Below are 27,690 nucleotides of genomic sequence, written 5' to 3' on the forward strand. Positions count from 1 at the left end.
TGGTACATCATAAGTTCGTAATAAATTTTTATTCCATCGAAACAAAAACTCATGTAGAAATTTTTCTAAAATAGCTGCCATTTCTATCTTTGCCCAACTAGGTGGGTCCTCCGTATTCATTAATGCACTAAGAAATTTAAATTGAGCTGTCTCATAATAATGTTGAAAATTCGGTAATCTCAAACCTCTAAATTGAAAATCCCACATCAACTTTCTCATTGCTACCCTCAGAAATTTTCCCTTCCATAAAAAATCTCTAACTGCTTTATATAAATCCTTAAAAAAACTTTTTTTTTAAATAAGGAATTGATTGAAACAAATACTGTATCCGAGAAAAAAATATTCATTTTTATAGTGTTAATCCTCCCCAATAAACCTAAAGGTAAATCCTTCCACCTAATAAAATCTAACTTAATCTTTTTTTTATTAAAGGAAGATAATTAATTGAATATAAATCTTGATATTCTGTATTAACATTAATTCCTAAATATTTAATTTGTTTAGTCCACTTCAAATTTATAATATTTTTATATATTGAATAATCATCGTTACAAATTGACAAAATTTCACTTTTAGACCAGTTTACCTTATAACCAGATAATTGACCATAATTTTCTAAAGATTCTTGAATTGCTGGTTAATAAATATCAGGATCCACCAAATATAATAAAACATCATCAGCAAATAAATTAATCTTATATTCCTCATTCAAACCTCTCATACCCTTAACATTTTCATTTTGACGTATTAATTGTGCCAAAGGTTCAATAACTATGGCAAATAAAGCAGGTGACAATGGACTTCCTTGCCTAGTAGACCTTGTTAAATCAAAGGATTTTGAAATCTGTCCATTGGTAGCAACTCTAGCCTTCAGACTATTATATAAAACCTTTATCAATCCAATAAACGAGGAACCAAAACAAAATTTCTCAAGTACTTTAAATAAAAACTTCCATTCCACTCTATCAAAAGCCTTTTCTGCATCCAACGAAACCACTATTGGATAATTCATTTGAGATTTAGATTTGTTTATCAAAGTTATTAAACACAAAATATTATCAGACGCATATCTATTTTTTATAAATCCTGTTTGGTCTTTATGAATTATTTTAGGTAAATATTGAGCTAATCTATTAGCCATAACTTTAGCTACAATTTTATAATCCACATTTAACAACGATATTGGTCAATAAGAAGAAACCTGTAAAGGATCTTTATCTTTTTTGGTATAACTATAATTATAGCATTAGAACAAGATTCAGGTAATTGAAAAGTTTTATAAATTTGCTGTATTACATCCTTATAAATAGAAGATATATCAACATAAAAAGTTTTATAGAACTCTATAGAAAACCCATCTTCACCAGGTGCCTTTCCATTTGGCATATCTCTTATTGCCATTTCAATTTCATTTTCTGTAAAAGGTTTATCCAACTCTTATCTATCTTCTTGATTCAGTTGTGGTAATTTAATATTTTTCAAAAAAGAATCTATTGCATCTTCAGTTACATCTTTACATTCTGAAGTATATAATTTTTTATAAAAATTACAAAATTCCTCATTAATTTATTTTTGTCTAAAAGTAATGCCCGCTTTCTTTCTAATTGCTGGTATAATCCTAGATAATTGTTCTTTTTTTAACTGCCATGAAAGGACTTTATGAGCTTTCTCACCCCATTCATAAAACTTATGTTTATTTTGATTCATTAAACATTCAAACCGATGTGTTTGTAATTCATTATATTTAAATTTTAAATTAGTTAACTGATTCTTTTGCATTTCAGTAGGATGTTTTTGAAATTCTTTTTCAGTAACTTATCTTTTTCTCTAAATCTTCAATCTCTCTAATTCTCTCTTTCTTTACTTTAGAAGCATAACTAATAATTTGACCTCGTAAAAAAGCTTTCATTGCATCCCATAAAACAAAATGACTAGAAACAGAATTAATATTATTACTAATAAAAACCTTAATTTGTTTTTTTTAAATAACTAATAAATTCTGGTTTTTGTAATAGCATAGTATTAAATCTCCATCTTGGGGTTCTCTGAACATTTTGCGAACTCTGATATTCTAATAATAGTAATGAATGATCTGAAACCAACCTTGCCTTATAATCCACAGATTATAACTCTATCTTGCAAATGCGTTGAAATTAAAAAATAATCACTTCTTGAAAAATAATTATGGCGTGAAGAGTAAAAAGAAAAATCTTTCTCTGTAGGATTAAATCTTCGCCAAATATCAACTAAATTCAAATCTGTCATCATGTTAGTCACTTGCACTGCTATTTTAGATTTCTTAATTGCTCTTGGATACTTGTCCAATAAAGGCTCCAATGCCACATTTAAATCTCCCCCAATCATCACATTAGAATTTGCTTGTCCAAGTAATAAAGACATATCCACAACAATAGCTGTATCCTCAACATTTGGAGTATAAACATCAAGCAAAGTCCAAGCCTCGTTAAAGATTGTACAATTCAATTTTAATAATCTTCCACCATTTTTCTCTTCATTCTGTAACTGAAATAGTAGATTCTTGTGCACCAAAATTGCCACTCCTTTTGCCTTTGAATTAAATGAAGAATAAAAAACTTGTCCAACTCATTCACGTTTAAGTTTCAAATGTTCCTTATCCGTTAAATGAGTTTCCTGCAAAAAAGCCACATCAACTTTTATTTTTTTTTAAGTAAGCAAGTACTTTCTTACGCTTAATAGGATTATTTAAACCCTGAACATTAAGAGAAGCAACCTTTAATTTAGACATTTCTTACAACAACAGAACAAAAAGAAAAAAAAACAAGAAAAAAAAGAAAAAAACCCCTCTCCTTATCCCCTCTTAAAACTACCACAAAAAAAGAAATAAAAAAGAAAAGAAATTATTTAAAAAAAAATAAAAAGAAACTTCACTCCTTAATCCAAAAATTAATTAAAAAAACAGGTAAGAGGTTACGACTACCTCCTCCTGTCTAAACCGCACAATACGGTAACTCCCACAAAATATTGGGTGTGAGATAACTCACACGTAGCTGACGACTTCTGGAAAATAATGCCCGCCCAGTTCCCTCTCCTAACTTGCATTTCACATGAAACTATCATCATTATCTAAATCTTCTCGAGAAAAAAAAAATATTTAATCAGCTTTGTCACTTCGACCACCATTGCTTCCATTTCTTCTTGAAATTCGGTTCCCGTCTTGCGTCTCCACTCTCTTCGGAGACCGTGGAGGATTACGTCGTTCCTGGAATTGTGTAATTGGTAACAGTTGAGCAAAGTCCATGGCTTCATTAAGGTTTTTCAAAAAATTTTGGTTGATATCCATCCTGAAAAATCTTCAATACTGCAGGGTATCTAAATGTTGCTTTATATCCTTTTTTCCATAACACTTCTTTCACAGGATTAAATTCACGTCGTTGAGACATAATTTCCTGACTCAAATCCGGATAAAAAAAAACACGATGGTTCTGGACCATCAAAGGAGATCTGCTTTGTTAAGCATTTCTCATAGCCATACGCAAAATTGTCTCTTTATCATAATAGTTTAGACAATGGACCAGAACAGGTCTTGGATTCTGTCCTGAAAAAGGTTTTCTTCTCAAAACTCGATGAGCACGTTCCAGTATTAAACCATCCAGGAAATTATCTTGTCCTAAAACTTGAGGGATCCAATCAGTAAAGAATTTTCTTGGATCTGGTCCTTCTATATCTTCTGGCAAACCAATAATTTTTACGTTGTTTCGTCTAGACTGATTCTCCAAATAATCAACCTTTTTCGCTAAATTTTTATTCTGAATTTGTAAAATTTCAATTGTTTTATTTACGTCTTGTATTTGGTCTTGTACCTCAACTATACCTTGGTCACAAATATCAAGTCTTTCATTTGTTTCAAGCTTAAAAGCTCCATAATCAACTATCTGTTGAGTATTAATGTCCACCAAGGTATTAAGCTTGTTGTTAACTTGAACCAAAGATTTACCTAACTCTTTGATTGAAGAAGATAACTTAAATTCAAGATTCTTAATAAGCATATCAACTGGAATAGATTCAGGCAAAATTGGATCTGAGTAATGTTAGGTCTGCTTTGTTCATGAATGAGTGAGACAAACACCAGACTGAGTCGAAATCAGGGTTCTTTGTTCTTTATTACCGGATTGTAACACTTGCGACTAACAATGTTAGTCGGAGAATGCATTCTGCCGTTATCAGCAAAATGATGATTTTTTATACCCTTGGATACGTGCTTAGAACATCATCATATCATTACTTGTCCAATGACTAAAACTGTTGCTATCCTTTCCCTGCTAGCTTCCTGCCTCTCAATCCATCAATGTCTCTCTTATCTTGTAAGTACAAGGATGCATTCTTACCCTGTACAGGGTAACTCCTTACACATTCCCATCTCATGATGTTTTACCTTACAGTAACCAGAGGGTCTATTAATCCTTCCCTTAGTTTAACTGCTTTTCTTGCAGTCTGACTCCGTGTAGAAACCCCTGCCACAACCTCCTCAGCAATATCAGAAGACTGGTATTCAGGGTTATCCTTAACCCATATTACATCAAGAGCCTTCATTACATCGAGATCTACTGAAGTCTTCATAACTGGTGGTGCATTTTGCAGCGCCACCGCTACATCGATCGGTGGACGTCTCTTTAAAGTCGGGTCTTCAGCTGGCGGCATCCCAGCTGTTTCAGCTGTCAAAAGTTCAGTGACAGTGTTCATAGCGGGCGTTGATTGAAATACACGTACCTGGCTAGCCCTTTGTTCCAAAGGCTGCCGGGCGCCATCTTTAAAGAGCCCTACCGGTACAGAGCAGAGCTCCTTTGCCGAATCCTGCACTTCTCTTGGATCCATTTTACGCTGAGTCCTGGCTTCTTGTAAACAGGTAGGCTCAGATAACTTCGGGAAATGTAATTTCTTAGCGATCTGTTGCCGTTTTATTTTACTTTTTTTCAGCAATTGTACCATTAGAAGCTAGTTTAACACCTCTAACTACTTATAAACTTTTCAAAAAGTTTCAACGGGCACTTATAGACAAAACAATAACAAAGAGTCAGGAGAGGATTGGAAGGCACGCCTGTTCCTTACACCATCTTGCCACGCCCCCACTGTTGTGCCTTCCTGACAAATGAGGAGATGTTGTGTGTCCATGATAGGTCACTCCAAGAAACATGGTGCTTTCCATTCTCTCCATTACAGAGTTGTTGATATTTAATGGAGTGTGGTCATTCCTGGTCTTCCTGAAGTCTACAATCATCTCCTTCATCTTGTCCATGTAGAGACTCAGGGTGTTATTCTTGCACCATAATTACAAGGTTTTCCACCTGCCCTCCATTGTGCAAAACATCAATGTTGAAGATGAGGACGATTACCGTTGTGTCATCTCCAAGCTTGTTAACACTGGATCTGGCAATGCAGTCATGGGTCAGTAGCATGAACAGGAATAGGATGAGCACACGGAGCCTGAGGTGCGCCAGTGCTCAGCATGACGATGCTCAACATTCTGCTACCGACCTGGACAGACTGTGGTCATTCTGGGAGGAAGTCTAGAATCCAGTTACAGAGAGGGGTGCTGAGTACCAGTGATGACAGCTTCTCCACCAGTCTGGGGAATGATCGTATTAACCACTGAGCTGAAGTTAATGAACAGCAGCCTGGTATATGAGGCATCATTTTCCAGATGGGTCAGGATGGAGTGAATGGCCACTCTCTCCAAAATAATACCCCTCCATTTCACCAGCTACAATTCCCAAGTTAAGATCCAGTAATGCTTCTTTCCTCACTGGTCATATTACATATATGTTGAGAAGCACTCCTTAAAATTCCATCCTTGATTACCCTTTATCACCAAGGCCATCTCAGTTAATATTTGGGACATCGATTACTCCCTTTCCCCAACCAGTACAATAACCCCATTTCTATTGAAACTCTTTGATATTTGCCAACATATCCGTTAATCTGCCTCTTGTTGACTGATGGAAGGGCTGCATTACATCCCCAGCAAAGTGACAATACCTTTATGATTTTTGTCTCTATCTTTGTTTGAGGAAACATATGGAGTATTCTCCATCATTATTAGGTTAATGTAATTTCAGTCAATGCATTAAGATCCAACGTAAAATGGAGGCGATTCTATGTACAAAGGTGGCACAGATATTGGCATACTGGATATCGTTATTCTCTACAGGATCCAGTCTTCCTGTAAAGATAAAGGTTGAGGAGCATCCATCCATCTTGAATTGTACATCATTCCCAGGGCATAGGTGCCTTTAATGAGGGGAAAAATGACAGCTTGGAGAATATATAGGCTTGCGTAGTAACACAGCCTTATTAACCCTCATTTTAGATGACCAATGATCTACCATTGTAGAGAACAGTGGTAGTAATCTGATCTTGAAGACACCTTGGGATCTTTGTACCTTATGGAGGTACCTTTGAAGGCTATATTTAAATCCAACCTTGGCTCCAACAGCTGTCCTGGATTTGGTGTCCAAAGACGAGATGTCTGATTTTCAGATTTAGATTTCAGATTTATTGTCACATACAACCATGAGATTTTTTTAAAGCGGGCGAGGGAGAATTGCAACTTATTGGTAGTGTGTTTAAAAAAAAAACTATACAGAATGGCAAATAAAGTAAACAAACAGACTACAATACAGAAAGAAAAAATTAAATAAAATACAAAAGTAAGAGTTCTTAAATGAGTCCCTGATTGAGTTTGTTGTTGAAGAGTTTGAAGGGTAGCAGCTATTTCTGAACCTGCTGGTGCAAGTCTTGTGGAATTTTATGTATTAATCTGAATGGTTTGAAATCATATTGGGATCTCAGCAAACTTTCCTCACTCAGAGTACGTCATCAGTTTAAGAAGAGACAGGTGGAACTTTGTAGCTGCTCGAGAGTGTATGGCAATACCTTGATAATTTCCACATTCCAACATTTCTCTTTTGTGAAAGCTGGTCACATGTCAGCATCCCTGATCATCTGGAAGTTTTCCATTACACCAGGTTTTGAAGTCTTGGAGATTCAGTAAAAATTCGATACCTCTGACAATTTAGATATATGCCATCTGACCCATTGACTCTAATTCATGGTTGCTTCTGAGGACAAGGAGGTTAACCAAGAGTTCCCTTTCAGAGTTTTGTTAGATGAACTTGATTGGGCATCTATCATACATCTTTCTTTCTTTCCATTTGGATTTCTGTCTTTTACTAATTCTCTTTTTTCCTTTCTTTGGGAGGGTGGGATAAGCCATCATGTGTCATAGATCACTAGCTCTTTTCTGTATTTGAAATATTCTATTTTATTTTATCTTGTTGATTACATGTTTGGCTTTAAAAATGTAAATAAAATATTCAAAATAAAACAAACTAGCATTTAAAATTGGGCATAAATGACCAACAGAGTTTAACAAAAAGAGCTGTCTTCTTAGATTAATGGGAATTAACATGCTCATTATTGATTTTTAAACTAATATTTATTGGTCTTGTATGATTCAAGAATTTTTATCTGTGTGAACATACATCTGGGTGATGCATTGCTATAATGTTCTGAAGTTCACACTTCAAATACTGACAATGAATTCCTCAACATAATATGCACAGTGGGGAAAGATTAGAGCCCAGATCTTCTCAATGAGCAATGCCACACAAAATCAGCCAATATCTTCTTAAGAAAATAAAAGGCTGATATTTTTGTAAAGTGCATCTTTTTATAGAAAGATTAATTCACCAAATAGCTTTAGCAGATGGGATTTCAGATTTCAGATTAAAGCAAAAGGAACAAATAATAAACCAGACAGGAATCAAACCACATAAATGCACACTGCTGCAGCAACGTGAAAGAGAAATTACATTCAATTTTACAAAATACATAAAAAATATTGCCCAGTTTTTGATTCAAATCTCATTGAACCTACCATACTTACACAACCAGACCTAATTAAATTTAAGGCATGTCTTCTTCAAAAATATCCTCCTTAAGCACACCCTGCCCCACCTCCAGTTCAAATTCAATAAGGAATATTTTGGAGGATCAGGAATGAAGAACCAGAGGTATAAGCATGTATCTAAATACTAAGGAAGCACTGAATATTAAAAGAAAAATTTTCAAATAAGACAATGACATTGCCTTATTTACTTTCTTGTTAGATCTAAAACATTCAAAGCAATAGTTTAGAAGAAGAACAAAGTATTTTACCACAATGTTTTGGCTGGTATTTTCTCTTGAAACACAAACACAAATTATGGGTTGTCAGAATTACATTTATGGAAATTTTCTGGGCTTAACTTGGCTATTGCATTGCAATAACTACATTGCAAATATGACTATGCTACAAAAAGTTTTTAAATTTGATTTAAATGCTCAAAGGCATAAAGAATAAAATATAAACTTTGTTAGCAACACTCAGCAGCTTAGGCAGCTCCTGTGGAAATTGAAACAGAGCTAAACTTTCAGATTGAAGGATTCCTTCCACAGATGTCACCCGACCAACTGAGTGTTTTCAATTTTGATTTTCATTTAAGGCACGATTAGTGTAGCAGTTAGTGCAATGCCAGTGACCTATTATAATGCCAGTTGTCACATTTGTGGCCCGAAATGTGAAGTTAATAAAAGATTAAACACAACTTTTATCAGGTAAACTTCCCAGTGTCTTTTTATTCTCCGGTTTCCTTTGTTCTCCTGCTTGTGTTCTTATCTCTCTCTCTCATACCACGTGACTTCCGGTACATCTCATACATATTAATTATCATGACATCCCTCCTTTAATCAGAAATAAACTTTACCTTCACTTACCAATATCCCTTGGAAACTTACAAACCTCGTAACTAATGGTAATACTATAACTCAACTACATAAAGTTTACTTCCTACAGCATTCATACATGCACTTTATGATATAAGATTAAAATACTGTCCCAAAGTTCTTATTAAAACTATGGCACAAAGTCTTCGTATCGTTTGGGCACTTTCCGGTTTCGTTTCGGCCTGCCTGCGATATTGTCGTCGCTTCTCAGTTGTTCACTCTCGGCGTCAGAAGTACTGCTCGCCACGGCTTCGGGTGTTTCTGGCGCTCTAGTCCCTTCATCAGGAGTGCTGGCCTTTCAACCTCTTCGCTCGATGTATCTCTGGACTGGTACCTTTTTACACTTGATACATTTCTCTTATACAGGACTCCAGTCGGAGACTTGACTGTCACCATACTGCCACTTCTGGATACGACAGTATAGGGTTGATGGTAATAAGGTGTGTCTAGCTTACCACCAGTTTCATGCCTCACTAGAACATTATCTCCTGGCATGATGTCTGAGTACTTGGCTCCACGTTTCGAATCTGTGTCCAGCTTTGCTGCACCCTTCTTTTCAGCATCGTGGTCCCTCATCTCCTGGTCGTCTCGGATTTCCTTTATTTCTGGCACCAATTTGCAACCTCTTAATACACACTGTCCGATGCAACAAAGTTCGTCTCTAATGGGAATGTAAGCCTTGTGAGTACACTTGTCCCATTGTCCAATCTGTATGCATTCTCTTACTTCCATGAGTTCTGGATCACGTTCGGATTCTCTCTCGACCTCCTTCGAGGTCACAGCTTTCGGTGTCGTCTGAATAGCTACGAAGCGTACAAAGCTCTCTGTTTCTGTTCCCAATTCTGACTTGGATTGTGGACCTCCATCCTTCACCAATCTGGACAGCGGATCAGCAATGTTTGTTTTCCCTGCAATGTGGATTACTTTCTAGGGTTGTAGTCTGAGTACCCATCTCTCTATTCTGGCACATGGTATGGATCTAGGTGCATAGATCACCTCTAATGGCTTATGATCTGTGATGAGTTCAAATTCAATGCCGTATAAATATGCATGGAACCTCTCACAGGCCCATACAAGTCCGAGTGCTTCTTTCTCTGTCTGAGAGTATCTTCTTTCCACATTTGATAATGATCTGCTGGCATAGGCAATGATTCTTGGTCCTCCATCATGCATCTGGACCAACACGGCTCCTAAACCAACCTGGCTGGCTTTGCTTCAGTGCTGTGAACGCTTTCTTCTGCTCAGATCCAAAATGAAATGGTACTCATTTCCTGGTTAGTTTCCTTAGTGGTTCTGCCACTGTAGCGAAATTAGGAATGAACTTTGCACAAAAATTGACCAATCCTAGGAAACTCCTCACCTCTGTTGCGTTCTGAGGTGCACGTGCCTCTGCAATAGCTTTCATCTTGGCCTCTGCAGGGTTTAGTCCTTCCCGTGTAAGTCTGTGTCCCATGAAGTCCATTTCTGACACACCGAACTGGCACTTGTTTCCATTCACGGTAAGGCCTGCCTCCTGTAGTTTAGAAAGTACACGCCTCAACCATTTGTCATGCTCTTCTTTCGTTGGTGCATGGACTATGATGTCGTCAGAAATGTTGGCAACTCCAGGAATGCCTTGAATCACTCGATGAATTTCATACTGGTAGATCTCCGAAGCTGCATTAATTCCAAATGATAGTCTCTTGTAACGATACAATCCACAGTGAGTCACAAATGTTGTCACATCTCGGGAACCTGGATCCAGCTCTAATTGATAATAGCCCCATTTCAGATCAATTTTTGAGAATACCTTGCTGGTAGTTAGTTCTTGAAGTATTTCTTCCACTGTTGGTATAAGGTGTCGTTCTCTAATTATAGCTTCATTGGCCATTCTCATGTCAACACATAGTCTTATGTCACCTTTGGTTTGGGCACAATCACTACTGGACTGACCCATTGTGTCGAATATTCCACCGGTTCAATAATGTCTTGTTCGATCAATTCTTTAATTTTGGCTTCGACTTTCCCACAAAGTCCAAACAGAGTTCTGCGCACTGGTTGCGCCTTGGGTTTGACCGTTTCATCTACCTCTAGCTTCAATTGTCGACCTTTCAGCTTTCCTACTCCTTGGAAGACTGCAGGGAATTCTTGCTTCATATCCTCGTATGACTGAATTGAATTGACACAAGCTCCAATATGAAGTATTGCCAAGTCTTGCGCTGTGCTTCTACTCAGCAATGGTTCTCCCCTCTCTTCTATGACCATAAACTCTGCTTCGGTGTACTTATCTCCAGCTTCAACAGTTGCAGTAAAACATCCAATGGTCTGCAATGGCTTGGTTGCTGTGTATAGATACAGTTTCTTGGAACACTTCTTTGAGGTACAGATGATCTTTTTCTTTTTCAACTTCTCCCATAAATGTCGATCAATCACATTACTGTCACTGCCTGAGTCTACAATGACCTGCACTGTCACTCCACCAATGATCACTGGGACCTTCTCATGATGTACTTCATTCAACGTAAATTGGTAACAACTCTGTTCCTCCTGGGTATCATCATCGTCACCATCTATCTGGCGAATGGTATCTTTCTTTCCAGGATACTTTCCTTTCCCCCAGGCTTTGCCTTTGGAAGTTGTATTCTTCCTCTTCTGGTCTGCAATGGACTTGTTTTTGCACTTCTTTGCAAAAAGGTCCTTACCTCCACACTTTCTGAAAAATTTTCGCTTTGGCCGGGCAATATGGGTCTTTTCCAAAGTGACCTCGGTTTCCATATCGATAACACTCCACGTCCTGTGTCGGCGTATATCTTGGCTGGTTATGGCGATGTGAGAGCCTCTTAATTTGCTGGCTTGAGTTGTCTTTCAGGGTCATGGTATGAAATTGCCCTTCAACAGCCTCTAATGCAGCAGCAATGGTTAAAGCATCGGTGAGTTCCAACTCACTCCCTCTTTCCAGTAGACGTCTTCTGAGTTTATCTGATCTACAGTGCTGTACGACTTGATCCAATAATTAGTTGTCCAAATCAGCTGGCATGTAATTGCATCCAACAGCTAGCTGGCGTAGTCTCGTCACGTACTGAGCAATTGTCTGGCCATTTTCTTGTCTCGTTCTCCGAAACAAATGGCGTTGAAATGTAGCATTCGGTGTCACTACATAGTGTGCATTTAATGCATCTACCGCTTTCTGGTACTCATCCTTTCTTCCAGTATTTAAAAGTGTCTTAAATGTTTCCCGAACTGCAGGTCCTGCCGTGAAAAGAAGTAACGCCCTTCTCTGCGCTTTTTGTTCAACTGTACCGGTATCTAGAAATAGGCCACGACTGTTGGCATAGGATTCAAATTCTTCCAGCCATGCCTTCCACTTCACACTTACAGTGCTTGCATCACCCGTTGGGTCAAAATGTGCAATTCCACTATGTGTTAGAAAGTCACCGACTGCCCCAGCCATGAGGAAGTATTCCAGCCCCAAAAGTACTGAGTCACAGAGAAAATTCTTATCACCTTGAAGTTGTCTGTAAACCTCTGTAATCTTGTTTAGTCTTTCATTTTCTTCAAGCTTCTTTCATCCTCGTCGCCAATGTCACATTTGTGGCCCGAAATGTGAAGTTAATAAAACATTAAACACAACTTTTATCAGGTAAACTTCCCAGTTTCTTTTTATTCTCCGGTTTCCTTTGTTCTCCTGCTTGTGTTCTTATCTCTCTCTCTCATACCACATGACTTCCGGTACATCTCATACATATTCATTGTCATGACACCAGTGACCTGGGTTTAAATCCGATACTGTCTATAAGGTATTTTACCACAATGTTTTGGCTGGTATCTTCTCCCAGTGTCCATCTGTTTTTGGTCTGGGTGCTCAGGTTTCCTCCCACATTCCAAAATCGTATGGATGGAATTGGGTAGCGGGCTGGAATGGCCTGTTACCATGCTGTATCTCAAAATTAAATTATGCAAATTCTGTTTTCAAGTGACGCTCATTGAGCAGGCCAAAGGAACAACAGTGACTGAGAAAGAAAGAAATGTCATTGTGGCCAGAAAAAGAATGAAATAAATTATTTCATTAGAAACCAGAGTGATAGATTCCTGAACTCTAAATAACCTAGACATTTTCACTTACTACCTTATTGTAGAACTGAGTATAAAAAAAATACATTTCTTGTACTAATCCACACCCAACCTAAATGAGGGTCATGTCACTGACGGTCATCAGAAACCTTTCATTAAAGTTGGAATAATCACTTAAGAGTAGGAACTGTTCAATCTGACTGGATAAATTGGGCTAAATTAGAAATTGGATATCTGGTGTCATCAGCTCATTTGTGAATTTTGTTTACTCCTTTATGAAAATCATATTTGATTGAAATATAATTTTCTGTTATCATGTTACATTCATGTGAAGTTATTCAAAGTAGCTGACAATATAAATGATGTAATTATAATGTGAGAGGAGTATCCTCTCAGGAAACCCTTGCTTGGTCTGATACACTTGCACTTGGTAATAAACTTGGTTAGACGATGGCACTCTAATCCACTGGTTTTAGCATTAAATTAAGTATCTGGAATGAAATTAGGGCAGTCTCCAGGTCCACAGCATTGTCTGTGTGGCATTTGTACTTTCATCTTTTGATCATCTAGTGCTCCATTGGGTGCTCTGGCTTCCACTCACATCTTAATCTTTGATATGTTAATTAGCCACTGCAAATGACCCCGAGTCCATCAGTGATGGTAGAATTTGGGGGGAATTTCAGAGAATGTGGGTAGAATGAAATAAAATAGTGATGAATGGCCTATTTCTATGTTGCAAGTCTATGACAACCACTGATGAGGCATCCCCAAGTCTAAACACCCAGTGTTTAAAAAAAATCTTTCATGTCGCTTCCTCTTATGTCAATGGGAAAAGTTCCTCTCTTTGCTAGGACTGATTGTTTCATGGTTTTTGAACTCCTCTATGCTTGCAACCTATTCCATACAGAGAATAACACCAGGTTCTCTAGTTAGATTATCAAAAAAACATGGGATCAGGACTTACATTTTGAAATATCTGAAGAAAGTTGGGATTTGATCTTTAAATTGGTTAATATCTCAACATTATGTGCTCATCATTCTCGCTTACAATTTAGTTATAGAGCTCAACAATAAACTTTCTAGTATTTATCCAAATACAAGTCCTCATTGTGACAGATGTAACAATGGGAATGCTACATTAATCCATATGTTTTGGACTTGTTTGAGCCTTAGAAGATACTCAATGGAGGTTTTTCAGACTTTAACAATAATTCTTGACAGAGCTTCCTTTAGTTGCACTTTTCAGCACTACTGGAGAGAATGGCGCGACTTTAATGCCAACTAAAGATCAAATAATATCTTTTACATAGATGGAAATGTGGAAGGATGCTGCTCCACCCACTCGTGCATAATGGCTCTGTAAAATTAAGTCTTGCCTTAATCTAGAGAAAATCCACTGCTCTGTGCCTGATACAATTATGTAATTTCAAAATATAAGGGGCCATTTATGAACTATTTTCAGAACTTCTAGAACAATAACAAATTTGATAATTTTTCCGTGCTCTCTTTTTCCAGAGCTGAGTACTAACTTTTTCGTCATAGAACTCCGGTCTAGATAGTGGATATAGATATTATATTTTATAATAATATTTCATATTATTCTTTAATTCAGTGTTTAGAGGTGATTAGTGATATGGGTACTGATTATTATAGCTTTATATGAAGTGTTGTGCTACTTTCTGTCTCTCTTTGGCTTGGCTTCGCGGACAAAGATTTATGGAGGGGTAATGTCCACGCCAGTTGCAGGCTCATTTGTGGCTGACAAGCCCGATGCAGGACAGGCAGACATGGTTGCAGCGGTTGCAAGGGAAAATTGGTTGGTTGGGGTTGGGTGTTGGTTTTTTCCTCCTTTGTCTTTTGACAGTGAGGTGGGCTCTGCGGTCTTCTTCAAAGGAGGTTGCTGCCCGCCGAACTGTGAGGCGCCAAGATGCATGGTTTGAGGCGATATCAGCCCACTGGCGGTGGTCAATGTGGCAGGCACCAAGAGCTTTCTTTAGGCAGTCCTTGTACCTCTTTCATGGTGCACCTCTGTCTCGGTGGCCAGTGGAGAGCTCGCCATATAACACGATCTTGGGAAGGCGATGGTCCTCTACTCTGGAGACGTGACCTACCAAGCGCAGTTTGATCTTCAGCAGCATGGATTCGATGCTGTCGGCCTCTGCCATCTCGAGTACTTCGATGTTAGGGATGAAGTTGCTCCAATGAATGTTGAGGATGGTGCGGAGACAATGCTGGTGGAAGCGTTCTAGGAGCCGTAGGTGATGCCGGTAAAGGACCCATGATTCGGAGCAGAACAGGAGTGTGGGTATGACAACGGCTCTGTATACGCTAATCTTTGTGAGGTTTTTCAGTTGGTTGTTGTTCCAGACTCTTTTGTGTAGTCTTCCAAAGGCTCTATTTGTCTTGGCGAGTCTGTTGTCTATCTCGTTGTCGATCCTTGCATCCAAGAAATGGTGCAGCCGAGAAAGGTAAACTGGTTGACCGTTTTGAGTTTTGTGTGCCCGATGGAGATGTGGGGGGGCTGGTAGTCATGGTGGGGAGCTGGCTGATGGAGGACCTCAGTTTTCTTCAGGCTGACTTCCAGGCCAAACATTTTGGCAGTTTTCGCAACACAGGACGTCAAGCGCTGAATAGCTGGCTCTGAATGGGCAACTAAATCAGCATCGTCTGCAAAGAGTAGTTCACGGACAAGTTGCTCTTGTGTCTTGGTGTGAGCTTGCAGGCGCCTCAGATTGAAGAGACTGCCATCCGTGCGGTACCGGATGTAAACAGCGTCTTCATTGTGGATGTCTTTCATGGCTTGTTTCAGCATCATGCTGAAGAAGATTGAAAAGAGGGTTGGTGCGAGAATGCAGTCTTGCTTCACGCCATTGTTAATGGAGAAGGGTTCAGAGAGCTCATTGCTGTATCTGACCCGACCTTCTTGGTTTTCGTGCAGTTGGATAACCATGTTGAGGAACTTTGGGGGGCATCCGAGGCGCTCTAGTATTTGCCAAAGCCCTTTCCTACTCACGGTGTCGAAGGCTTTGGTGAGGTCAACAAAGGTGATGAAGAGTCCTTTGTTTTGTTCTCTGCACTTTTCTTGGAGCTGTCTGAGGGCAAAGACCATGTCAGTAGTTCCTCTGTTTGCGCGAAAGCCGCACTGTGATTCTGGGAGAACATTTTCGGTGACACTAGGTATTATTCTATTTAGGAGAATCCTAGTGAAGATTTTGCTTGCAATGGAGAGCAGCATGATTCCCCTGTAGTTTGAGCAGTCTGATTTCTCGCCTTTGTATTTGTACAGGGTGATGATGATGGCATCACTAAGGTCCTGAGGCAGCTTTCCTTGGTCCCAGCAGAGCTTGAAAAACTCATTCAGTTTGGCATGCAGAGTTTTGCCGCCAGCCTTCCAGACTTCTGGGGGGGATTCCATCCATACCTGCTGCTTTGCCACTTTTCAGTTGTTCAATTGCCTTATATGTCTCTTTCCGGGTGAGGACCTCATCCAGCTCTAGCCTTAAGGGCTGTTGAGGGAGCTGGAGGAGGGTGGATTCTTGGACTGAGCGGTTGGCACTGAAAAGAGATTAGAAGTGTTCTGACCATCAGTTGAGGATGGAGATCTTGTTGCTGAGGAGGACTTTGCCATCTGAGCTGTGCAGCGGGCTTTGGACTTGGGGTGAGGGGCCGTACACAGCCTTTAGAGCCTCGTTAAAACCCCTGAAGTCGCCAATGTCCGCGCTGAGCTGGGTTCGTTTGGCAAGGCTAGTCCACCACTCATTTTGTATCTCCCAGAGTTTGCGCTGAAGATGGCTGCATGCGTGACGGAAGGCTCGTTTCTTCTCTGGCCAGGACGGCTTTGCAAGGTGAGCCTGGTCGGCAGCTCGCTTCTTTGCCAGCAGCTCCTGGATTTCCTGGTTGTTTTCGTCGAACCAGTCCTTGTTTTTCCTGGAGGAAAAGCCCAGTACCTCTTCAGTGGATTGCAGTATGACAGTCTTCAGCTGATCCCAGAGGGTTTCAGGGTAAGAGTCCATGAGGCAGATTGCATCCTCCAGCTTTGCTTTGAGGTTTGCCTGGAAGTTTCCTCTCACTTCGTCTGACTGCAAGTTTCCAACATTGAACCTCTTTCTGGGGGCTTTACTGTTCCTGGACTTTGGCTTGAAGTGAAGGTTGAGCTTGCAGCGAACCAGCCGGTGGTCAGTGTGGCATTCCGCGCTGAGCATGACCCTGGTGTGGAGCACATCTCGTTTGTCTCTTTCTTGCACCAGGACGTAGTCCAGGAGGTGCCAGTGTTTGGATCGGGGATGCATCCAGGTAGTCTTCAGGCTGTCCCTCTGCTGAAAAAGGGTGTTGGTAATGACAAGCCGCTGTTCTGCGCAGAGCTCCAACAGGAGGCGCCCGTTGTCGTTGCACTTGCCGACACCAAGCTTGCCCAGGATTCCTGGCCAGGTTTATGAGTCTTTTTGCCGACGCAAGCGTTGAAGTCAACCTTGTTGGCTGTAGGGGTGCGTTGAATGAGGTTGCACAAACCAGTGTAGAACTTGTCCTTTTCTGCTGGTTCCGCCTGGAGGGTTGGAGCATAGACACTGATGAGGGTGATGCGACGCTTGTTTTGAAGGGGGAGTCGCATGGACATGATCCAGTCCGAATGGCCTGTCGGGAGGTTTTCGAGTTTGGAGGCAATGGAGTTCTTGACCATGAAGCCTACACCAGATAGGCGTCATTCATCCATAGGCTTGCCAGACCAGTAGAGTGTGTAGCCCTCGCCGTGTTCTTGGAAGCTGCCTACTTCACTGAGAGTGGCTATGTCGATGTCAAGTCTGAGGAGTTCATGTGCGATGAGGTTCAGACCGACGTTCAGGTCGGTGGCTGTCCGCCTTGTCTAACATGGTTCTGATGTTCCGGGATGCTAGCTTGAGTTTGTGAGCATCTTTTGAGGGGGAGGACGTGGACATGTCCTCGGGCCTGCGCAAAGGTGCTTTTAGGTGGAGTGCAGTGTGCGCAGTACTGGCCCCACCCTTTACACCCATGGTTCGTGTGCCGTGGCCAAGCAATCTGGGACGTGACAGCAAGGTCCTTGGGTCATAGGTTTTATATCGGAGTGGCCTTCTCCTATGCAGGTTTCTTACCCGGGCTGGAGGGGCCTGCCTCCCCTCCTAGGTGGACCATACCTGGTCACAAATCACCTGTGGACATGGCCTAGGTAAGTTTAATTGGGTTCTCTAACTACCTCTGAGGTAGGTCAGGGACCCGGTTGGATTCTGACGGGGTTGACTGAGTCATACCCTTTCTTACTGCTGTGTAACTGGGGTGTAAAATGTAAAAAGCAAAGGGGAGGCGGCGGCCCCAGCCTCGGCAGAGTGAAGCAGGCGGAGGCCCCGGTCTGGGCAGAAAGGAGGCGGTGGCCCCGGTCTGGGCACAGGGAAGGCGGTGGTGGCCCCGGCCCCAGTTCGAGCAGAAGGTAGATGGCGGCGGCCCCGATCCGGGCAAAAGCGAGGGGGAGGCGGTGGCCCTGGCCTCGGTAGAGCGAAGCAGGCAGAGGCCCCAGTCCGGGCAGAAAGAAGGCGGCGGCGTCCCCGGCCCCAGTCCAAGCAGAAGGTTGGCGGCGGCGGCCCCGATCCAGGCAAAAGCGAGGGGGAGGCGGCATCCCCGGCCTCGGTAGAGCGAAGCAGGTGGAGGCCCCGGTCCGGGCAGAAAGGAGGCGGTAGCCTCCTTTTATTTATGGATTATTACATATCCATATACATTATGTGTTTACAAGTTTTATTATTATAAACATTAAAAAAAATTGAAAAAGATTTTCAAATTAGTCAATAGTTTTGATAATAAAAGATTGTTCACTTATTATTGTTAACAATAACTTCATAAATTAAGAAATCTGTTACAATTAATATGATAGCAATATTTCTGAGGGAAAAATGTTAAGCTAGAGAAAAAAAAATCACCATCTAGTAAAGAATTTAGAGCTTAGATTAGAAAAAAAAAATAGATTTTGGATAATAGTAATTTAAGTGAATTTTGTTTAGCAGAACATGCTGGGAGAGCTCAGCAGGTCAGACAGGGGTGACAGTCTGCATCTGTGGAAGAAAGAAGAGTTTACCTTTGGGGCTAGAGGCCCTTCATTTATTTTACATTTCTAACATCTACATTTGTTTTTGATTGGGCCACTGCTGAAGGGTCTCTAAAACTAAAATATTGATTCTGATTCTAGTCCCACAAACGTAGCCTAAAATGCTGAGTATGTCTAGCAATTTTGATTTTGTTTTAGATTTCCAGCATCAGTTTTTTATTGATTTTTCAGAACCAACCTTTGAACTGAATCTTAAAAAAATGCATCAATGACTTTTCAACCTCGAGGTTAGATGTTTAAATAAAATTTGAGTTGAAAGAAACTGAGTTGACCACCACTATTAGTACTTCAAGCAACATTTTTGCATATATTGTTTCTGGTTTATTGATGGGATAGGAATTATTTTAATGTAAAACTAGTTGTGTCAAAGTTTGTAAATCTGAGTACAGTAATTTGTTACTATGTGCAAGATTTAATGCATGGATTAACATCTCAAAGTGTCTGCTGGATTGCTGTAAAGTCTCATCCATCTATTTGCATAAAATAGAGAGACCAGTGAGCCATAAACATTTCCTTCTGAAGAAAATGAAAAAAAAACTTTTTCATTGAAGATACAAAATTAAAGTGGCTGTTTCTTTCCATTCTATATGGACGTATCCAGAAACGAAAAATGGAAACTCAACATTAATAATTATTTTTCAATTAATTAATACAGGTAATAATTTTTAACAGAGGGGATGTTATTTCTCCTACCAACAAATTTTCAAAGCTAAAATAAAGAGTGGTGTCTGGTCTTGTGTTCTCATGGAATATACTTGAATATTAATATATGCCTTGCCTCCAACAACCTGAAAAATGTCCGAGACAATCATTTCAAACAGAATATGTTTGGGGATAGTGCAAAGTGATAACCTCCTCAAAGTACTTTCTGTCAAGTACTAGAAGTTTCTGAGCTTATACAAATTTGATGTTTTATTTCCTCAATATTTAAAATTTCATCTGAAGCCAAGTAGGAGTTACATTTTTCTATAATATTGTTAACAAGTAATGATGTAGAGAAATTGTTTAGTAAATGTTTTCTATCGGATCCACACATTGATAGGAACAAAGCTCGATGCATAAATAATTAGCCACATCCTTTAAAAACCCACAATCTTGTAAAATGTACTGCTAACAATATTTTATGCTCCAAATTCCATATAATTATTTTCCACAGATCGATGCTATTCTTGAAAATGGGCATATAGAATTAAAGCAATTCAAATAATTTTTAGAGCCTTTAACTTACTTTTCTTCCACCATCTGCTTTTGGTATTCTTCATATTCTTCTCTTGTCATGCCAGCTGCAGCTGCAGGATCTGAGGTACCTCCTTCCTCTTTACTTTCTTCACTTCCACCTCCAAGTCCCAAATTCTTCACCTGCCCACTCACCATTGATTTCAACAAAAAAGACATTTCTTTATGAAGAAAATAACAGATTAGATTTGATGCTGCAAATAGAAGATATGTGAGGAAAATAAAGAGAGAACCAGTCAGTCAGACTGGCTTTTACATTAAAGTGACTTTGAGAAAATGGTTTTGGTTTACTAATCTGGATTAAACCATTGAACTCTTGAATCTTCCTGAGACAGATGGTTTGGATCACGCTGTACATTCATTATAACCCAACATCTATTTCTGTTAATATTGAAACTAATGTTTACAAAAGCCATTTTCTGTAGAATCTTGTTTATTTCATTACCAAAAAAAAGTTTTTTTCAGTTTTAAGTTTTGATTTGATAAATGCAATTAAACATCTCTTTTTAATTAGGACCATGCAGTGGCTGCTAAAATAAACCATGCAAATAAAAAAAGTTTGTATTCAGAATACTCCCAACTCTAGTCAGATGATCAGTCAGGCTGAATATTTAAAGAAATACAAATTTCTGGACACAACACAAGAAGGCATCTTGTCATTATTGCCTCTCTCTGAAGAGTTACTGACAAAAATTTATCAGTGCCATCACATCCCAATGACATGGTGAACAGGATACAAATTTGGTAAAAATCAATGTTATTTGTTAAAAATTATCAAGTGAAATAAAATAAATATGGCTGATCATCCATCTTTCATTACTTGGCATCCTTTATGATTTTTGTGTCCTTATAAAGTTAAAAATTGTACTGTATTTGAGAATAATTTTGATAGATATTGAAAGCAACATTTCATGAAGAATGTTTCCAGTTAATAACAAAAATTATTGGAATTTGTTCATTACAAACACTTGAGGCATTTACTCTCTACTTTGCTCAGGCAATGGTATAATTTTTTTTCTATTCAGTACAAAACCAGTTCAATTTTAAAGCAATAAAAGTAAAATCCTTGATAAATGCAACAGATTACCTTTTTATTGTGGAAGAATTATGTTCTCCATGTGGTATTATTTGATGAAATGCCATTGCATGGGATTAAAAACCACAAGGTTTTTTTCATATCAAGGGTTCTGGGAGAAGATATAGTTTCAATATTGCAATTTCAATTCATTTGTGTGTGAAAATTCAGAGACAAAACACGATGTCTAATTATTAACATTGCATTTGCCTGATAGTCCAGATAGTCACAGAAGAGATTCATTATTCCTGATTGAAGTTTTATTCATATAAAATCCAGTTATGTAATATGTTTTGGGGAAAATGAAGTAGATTTGATTTTGCTTCTATACAGGCTATTCAGGATGAATCCTTTCATATCAAAAATAGACAAATAACAAGATTATTTTGAGGAATCCCTTTCATTCTACTCCAATGGTTACAATATTATCGTGTGTTCCAATCATTTGATGGGTATAGATTTAAGGCAAGATCAGAAAGATTTAAAAGGGACTACAGAGGCAACTCTTTTACACAGAGGGTGAGATGGTAATGGCTATGTAAAATAAACAGCCAGAGGAACTGGTTGAGGCAGGTATTTAGAGAGGTGTTAGGAGATAGACAACAGACTCGCCAAGGCAAATAGCACCTTTGGAAGACGACACAAAAGAATCTGGAAAAACAACCAACTGAAAAACCTCACAAAGATTAGCGTATACAGAGGCGCTGTCATACCCACACTCCTGTTCGGCTCCGAATCATGGGCCCTCTACCGGCATCACCTACGGCTCCTAGAACGCTTCCACCAGCGTTGTCTCCGCTCCATCCTCAACATTCATTGGAGCAACTTCATCCCTAACATCGAAGTACTCGAGATGGCAGAGGCCGACAGCATCAAATCCACACTGCTGAAGATCCAACTGCGCTGGGTAGGTCACGTCTCCAGAATGGAGGACCATCGCCTTCCCAAGATCGTGTTATATGGCGAGCTCTCCACTGGCCACTGTGACAGAGGTGCACCAAAGAAGAGGTACAAGGACTGCCTAAAGAAATATCTTTGTGCCTGCCACATTGACCACAGACAGTGGGTTGATATTGCCGTGCATCTTGGCGCCTCACAGTTCGGCGGGCAGCAACCTCCTTTGAAGAAGACTGCAGAGCCCACCTCACTAACAAAAGACAAAGGAGGAAAAACCCAACACCCAACCCCAACCAACCAATTTTCCCCTGCAACCGTGTCTGCCTGTCCTGCATCGGACTTGTCAGCCACAAACGAGCCTGCAGCTGACGTGGACATTTACCCCTCCATAAATCTTCGTCTGCGAAGCCAAGCCAAAGAAAGAGAAAAGGAGAGCAAATGTTTAGGATAGGAGCCAAATGCAAGGAAATGAGACTGCCTGTCCTGCATCGGACTTGTCAGCCACAAACGAGCCTGCAGCTGACGTGGACATTTACCCCTCCATAAATCTTCGTCTGCGAAGCCAAGCCAAAGAAAAAGGAGAGCAAATGTTTAGGATAGGAGCCAAATGCAAGGAAATGAGACTAGCTCATGAAGACTGGAAGGGCACAAGAAGCATACTGGTTAGCGCAATGTTATTACAGTGCCATCGACCCGGGTTTGAATCCGATGCTGTTAAAAATGTTCATGTTCTCCCTGTGTCTGCATGGGTTTTCTCCAGGAGCTCAGCTTTCCTCCCACACTTCAAAATGTAAGGTGGCTGTAGGTTAATTAGGGTAATTTGCCAGCTTGGCCTTGTGGGATGGAAGTGCCTGTTTCCATGCTGTATGTCTTTAAATTGAGCTCAGATGGCTGGGTACAAGTTAGGCTGAATGATCTATTTCTGTATTGCATAATTCCATGATTTTATATTGTTGTACATCTTAAGCTTCAATTTTAAATAATTTAAAACTCATTGTCCTGATTCCTCCCCCATCCCCCTCCCCCCCACTTTGACCCTTACCCAATATTAAATGTAATCCCATTCAAGTGCCCAGGTGGTATGTGCTAGAACTAAAATTGCTGGAGGAACTAGGCACGTCAAGCAGCTTTTGGGGCTTTTAAGGCAAGTCTGTTTGAAATTTTAGTTTATTACCTTGTACCAGGACAAAGTGGAGAGGGGAGATAATGTATTAAGAGGAGAGGTGGTGGTGAAAGGTGGATCAAGGAGTGAAAGACAGATGGAGCCAGATGTGGGAAGGAAAGGGTAAAAGTGGAGATTGCTGTAAGGTGTTGGAAGATGATAATGGAAATATTTAAGGGAGTCGTAGAATAGACGGAACCAGATGGTGGAGGGGATTCAGTGAGGAAAACATGTGCGTAGTAGGTGGTAGAACAAAAATGGATGAAAGGGGGATTCTAGAGGAGGCAATAAGGGAAGGGCCCAAGGGATTAATCAAGTTAAGTTTATTGTCATGTGATTGCACAAGTACAATCCAATAAAACAGCGTTCTCTTGTCCTCAATACATAACACGCAGACATATAAACAGACAATGCACTTATAAACAATATATATGCAGGAAAAGCATTCATAAATATAAAGTTTCATGAATATTATTTTTGGATGGTCAGTATGAGCAGTTCCTTTGGTCGTGCAGCATTTTCACTACCCGTGGAAAGGAGCTGTTGCTCAGCCTGATGGTGCTGGCTCTGATCCTCCTGTATCTCTTTGCTGACGGGAGCAGCTGGAAGATGCTGTGTGCGGGATGCAAGGGACCTGACTCCAGTGATCCTCTCTGTCACTCTTATGGTACTGTGGATTGACCTCAGATCTAGTTCGATGCAGCAAATTCCCATACTGTGATGGAGCCAGCTGGGACGTTTTTGATAAGTTCTCCTGCAGGTTGACATAATGGTGGCTGGTTGCACCTTGAGATGTGTGTCCACGATAGGTCACTAATTAAATCAGTGGTTTTCAAACTTTTTTCTTTCCACGCACATACCACCTTAAGTCATCCCTCTACCATAGGTGCTGTTAATTAACTCAAGGAACTTGGTGATCCCCACTACAGAGTTATTGATGTGTAGTGGAGGGTAGTTGTTCCTGATCCTCCTGAAGTCCATGACTATCTCATCTTATCCACATCATGAGATTTTCCACCTCTTCTCTGTCGTGCGACTCATTGCTTCTGATGAGGCCAACTACCCCATTAGGGTTAATAAGGATTAATTAACCCTTCTTTGCTTCAAGCCAGCAAGAACCTCCTCCTCTGTAATCTGTATTGGTTCCATGATGGTGGGGAAGGGAGGGGGGAGGTTATAAAATTAAAATTGGAAATTATTAAAGGGAGAAACAGTGGAATCAAATAGAGAAGGTTCCCTCGAATTAGTGTTTTGGCTCATTTCTAAAACTCAATGTCCTCTCCAAGAGATTTTTTTTTTAAATTAAGATCTCTTCTCTCTTGGCTCCATTCATGGTGGGGTGGGGATGTGAAGGAGGTTAGTGTAAAAGGTTTTAAAAAAAAATAGTCGAGAGGTTGCCCAAAGTTTTAAAACAATAAATAATCAATGTTTTCATGTCGTTGGGTTTAAGCTTGTCTGGAAGGAATATGTGTTGTTCCTTGATTTTACATTGACCTCACCCTTGCAATGGATAAAGCTGATGGCAGACATCAGTGTGGGAATGGTCAAGGGAATTGAAATGGTTGGCAACTGGAAGTTGAAGCTTGGACCCATAGACTGCAGGTGTTCATTTGAATCTCACTTAATATCTCATTATTCCTCCTGGACAGTCTTAAGGCCATCAGGATTAGCATTTACTTTTCTAATTCGAGGGAACCTTCTCCCTTTAATAATTTCCATTTTTAATTTATAACATTCCCCCCTCCCCACTATTAATTGGTCTTTCCCATTCCTCCCCCACCTTGTATCCATTGCCTCATCACCTCCCCAGTGCCTTGCACTCATTGAAAAGGTTATCATCTCCCCTTCCTATTTAGTCTCGATACAAGATCCCAACCCAAACTGCCTTCCTCCAGCAGTTCATTGTTTGCTCAAGATGACAAGAATGCCGCTAACGGTAAAGGAGACAACATATCCTCGAGGTGGAGGAGGTTGGGGAAGTCCTAAATGAATACTTTGCTTCAGTATTCACAGAAAAGGACCTTGATTCGGGCAAGGTCAGAAATAGAACAGGCTTATGTACTGGATAATATGGAGACCAAGGAACAGGAAACATTGGATCTTCTTAAAAAACATTAAGATTGATAAGTCCTTGGGGCCAGATGCCATATTCTCCAGGTGGCTGTGGAAAGGGATGGAAGAGATAGCTGGGGCATTGGCTATGATCATTGAGACCTCCTTGGCCACAGGGAAGGTGCTGGAAGATTGGAGAGTGGCAAATGTGGTCCCCTTGTTTTAAAAGGTAATAGGGGGAATCCTGGAAATTAAAGACCAGTGTTATAAAAAATAATGGAGAGGATTTTTAAGGACAGGACTACGAAAATTTGGAGATGTTAGTCAGCATAGATATGTGAAGGGAATATCATTCCTCACAAGCCTAAATGATCTTTTTGAGGATGTTGTGGTGAGGCACAAATCTGCTGCGACAAACCAGCCCGCACGATTGGCGGGGCAGAGGTACAGTCTCTTTGGTTCAACTCATGCATGTTTGCCAACGGTCTAGGCTCATACCATTTGTCTGCAATTGGGACACATCCTTCTAAGCCATTCCTATCCATGAATCAGTCCAAATGTCTGATGAATATCAACATTGTGCCTATATCTAGTTTTCTCTGGCAGCTCATTCCAAATAGACTACCTTCCGAATCAAAATCTTACATCTCTGCTCTCACCTTAAACCCATGTCCTCTACTTCTAGAATTGCATCCTGATCATCAAATGCAATATATCAACTTTAATATATTGTGTATGAAACAGCAATTCACAATGCACCTGTTCCAATTTAGAATATGATGTTTAGTGCTCACATTTAATCAAAACCAAATGCAGGTTGGGTGACCATTTTGCTTGATGCCACTGTTCATGTGTAAAAAGTGATTCTTAACTTTCAATTGCTTATGATTTTAATTTTCTATCTCACTCTGACCTCTGCCTTTAGTCTCTCGCACTGTTCCAATAAGGCCCAACATAACGTCGTCACATAATTTCATCACCTGACTTTATACTTTACAACAGCCATTCTCATCTTGGCCTGTACAGCACATTTAGGATGGGGGGGGGGCATAAATTGAAATTATAAAACACTTTAAATGATTTTTTTGTGTAGTCAGTAGGAGAAGTATGGAAGAAACCAACTAGACTTGACAGGGAAAGGAGCAGAGACATAAGGGGGCTATAGTCAAAATAACGTTGCGAATGGCTGCATTAGATCACTAACAATTTAAATGGGCTGTTTAACAATCTTGGAAAAGCAGATGTGCATTAGAATTGGTCAATTCTGATGAAAGATCATCAATCTGGAACATTAATTTCCATTTTTCTCACCATGGATACCATCTTCCTTGCTGAGATTTGCAGCATCTGTAGTTTTGCACTTCAGTTCCAGCATTGCTTTTGACTTTCTCTTATTTCTTTCATTGATATTTGTCCTCTGATCATTTGCAATAGGCTTCCTCTATAACTTGCATCTTTACAACTCAGCCTCCAATAACATTGCCTTTGTTTTCTCCATCTTCCTCATCTTCAGGTACTTAAAATGTGTGCGATTTCTCTGATGGAAGATATTGACCTGAAACATTAACCATTTTCAATTCCCATAAATCTTGCCTATATACTATACACTTCCAACATCCTCTTGTTATACTTAAAAGTTTAATGTTTAGAAACAAACCAACTACTAGGTACAGAAAAATGCTGACAACACAGAGCTGAGTTAAGGGAGTGTTACCATTTAAATTTAAAACCTACAATTTTTGATGAGTTAAACTGTTCCCCCTGGCTGCAGGTGCAAGCTTTTAAAAAACACAAGAAACAAAATGCTCCAAATACGAACTAAGACAAGTAATGGGTCACATGTCCACAGATTCAATTAATGCCCTATTCAGTGAGAAAGAGGATGCTTATCATTATAAATATCAGTAGCTCTTTTACTTACAATCTACAAGAGCTGATCGCATTTGACAAGTGTAGGGTTCATCATCCTTTGTTTCCTTGAATTGCAAAGATCACTGGAGGACACCAACTACTTAAATTTTAAATTTAGACATGCAACACTGTAATAGGGCCTTTCAGCCCAAGAGACCGTGCCACCCAGTTAACCTCCAGTGCCCAGTTTGCTTTTGAAGGGTAGGAGGAAACTGAAGCAAACCCAGGCAGACACAGGGAGAATATACCAACTCCTCACAGACAGCCCGGTCCCAACCACTGGCGCTATAACAGTGTTGAGCTAACCACTATTTTATGCAACCTACGTTTGCAGGTTTTTAAAACAAGAGAACATTTGCAACAGTGCAAAAAGGAGGTAACAAATCTTAACTGAAC

General features: G+C 39.9%; 1 protein-coding gene across 1 annotated transcript in view; it reads right to left on the bottom strand.

Annotated features, from left to right (window-relative positions):
* Positions 1 to 20,356, bottom strand: part of LOC138756099 (complexin-4-like) — a 52,084-nt gene extending 31,728 nt beyond the window's left edge. Inside the window, exon 1 of the mRNA XM_069922755.1 lies at positions 20,190 to 20,356. Within this exon, the coding sequence (XP_069778856.1) occupies positions 20,190 to 20,356 (167 nt within the window). The remainder of the gene's footprint in view (positions 1 to 20,189) is intronic.
* Positions 20,357 to 27,690: the final 7,334 nt, after the last annotated feature.

This window comes from Narcine bancroftii, chromosome 3, assembly GCF_036971445.1.
Source record: "Narcine bancroftii isolate sNarBan1 chromosome 3, sNarBan1.hap1, whole genome shotgun sequence".
NCBI classification, from domain to species: Eukaryota; Metazoa; Chordata; class Chondrichthyes; order Torpediniformes; family Narcinidae; genus Narcine; species Narcine bancroftii.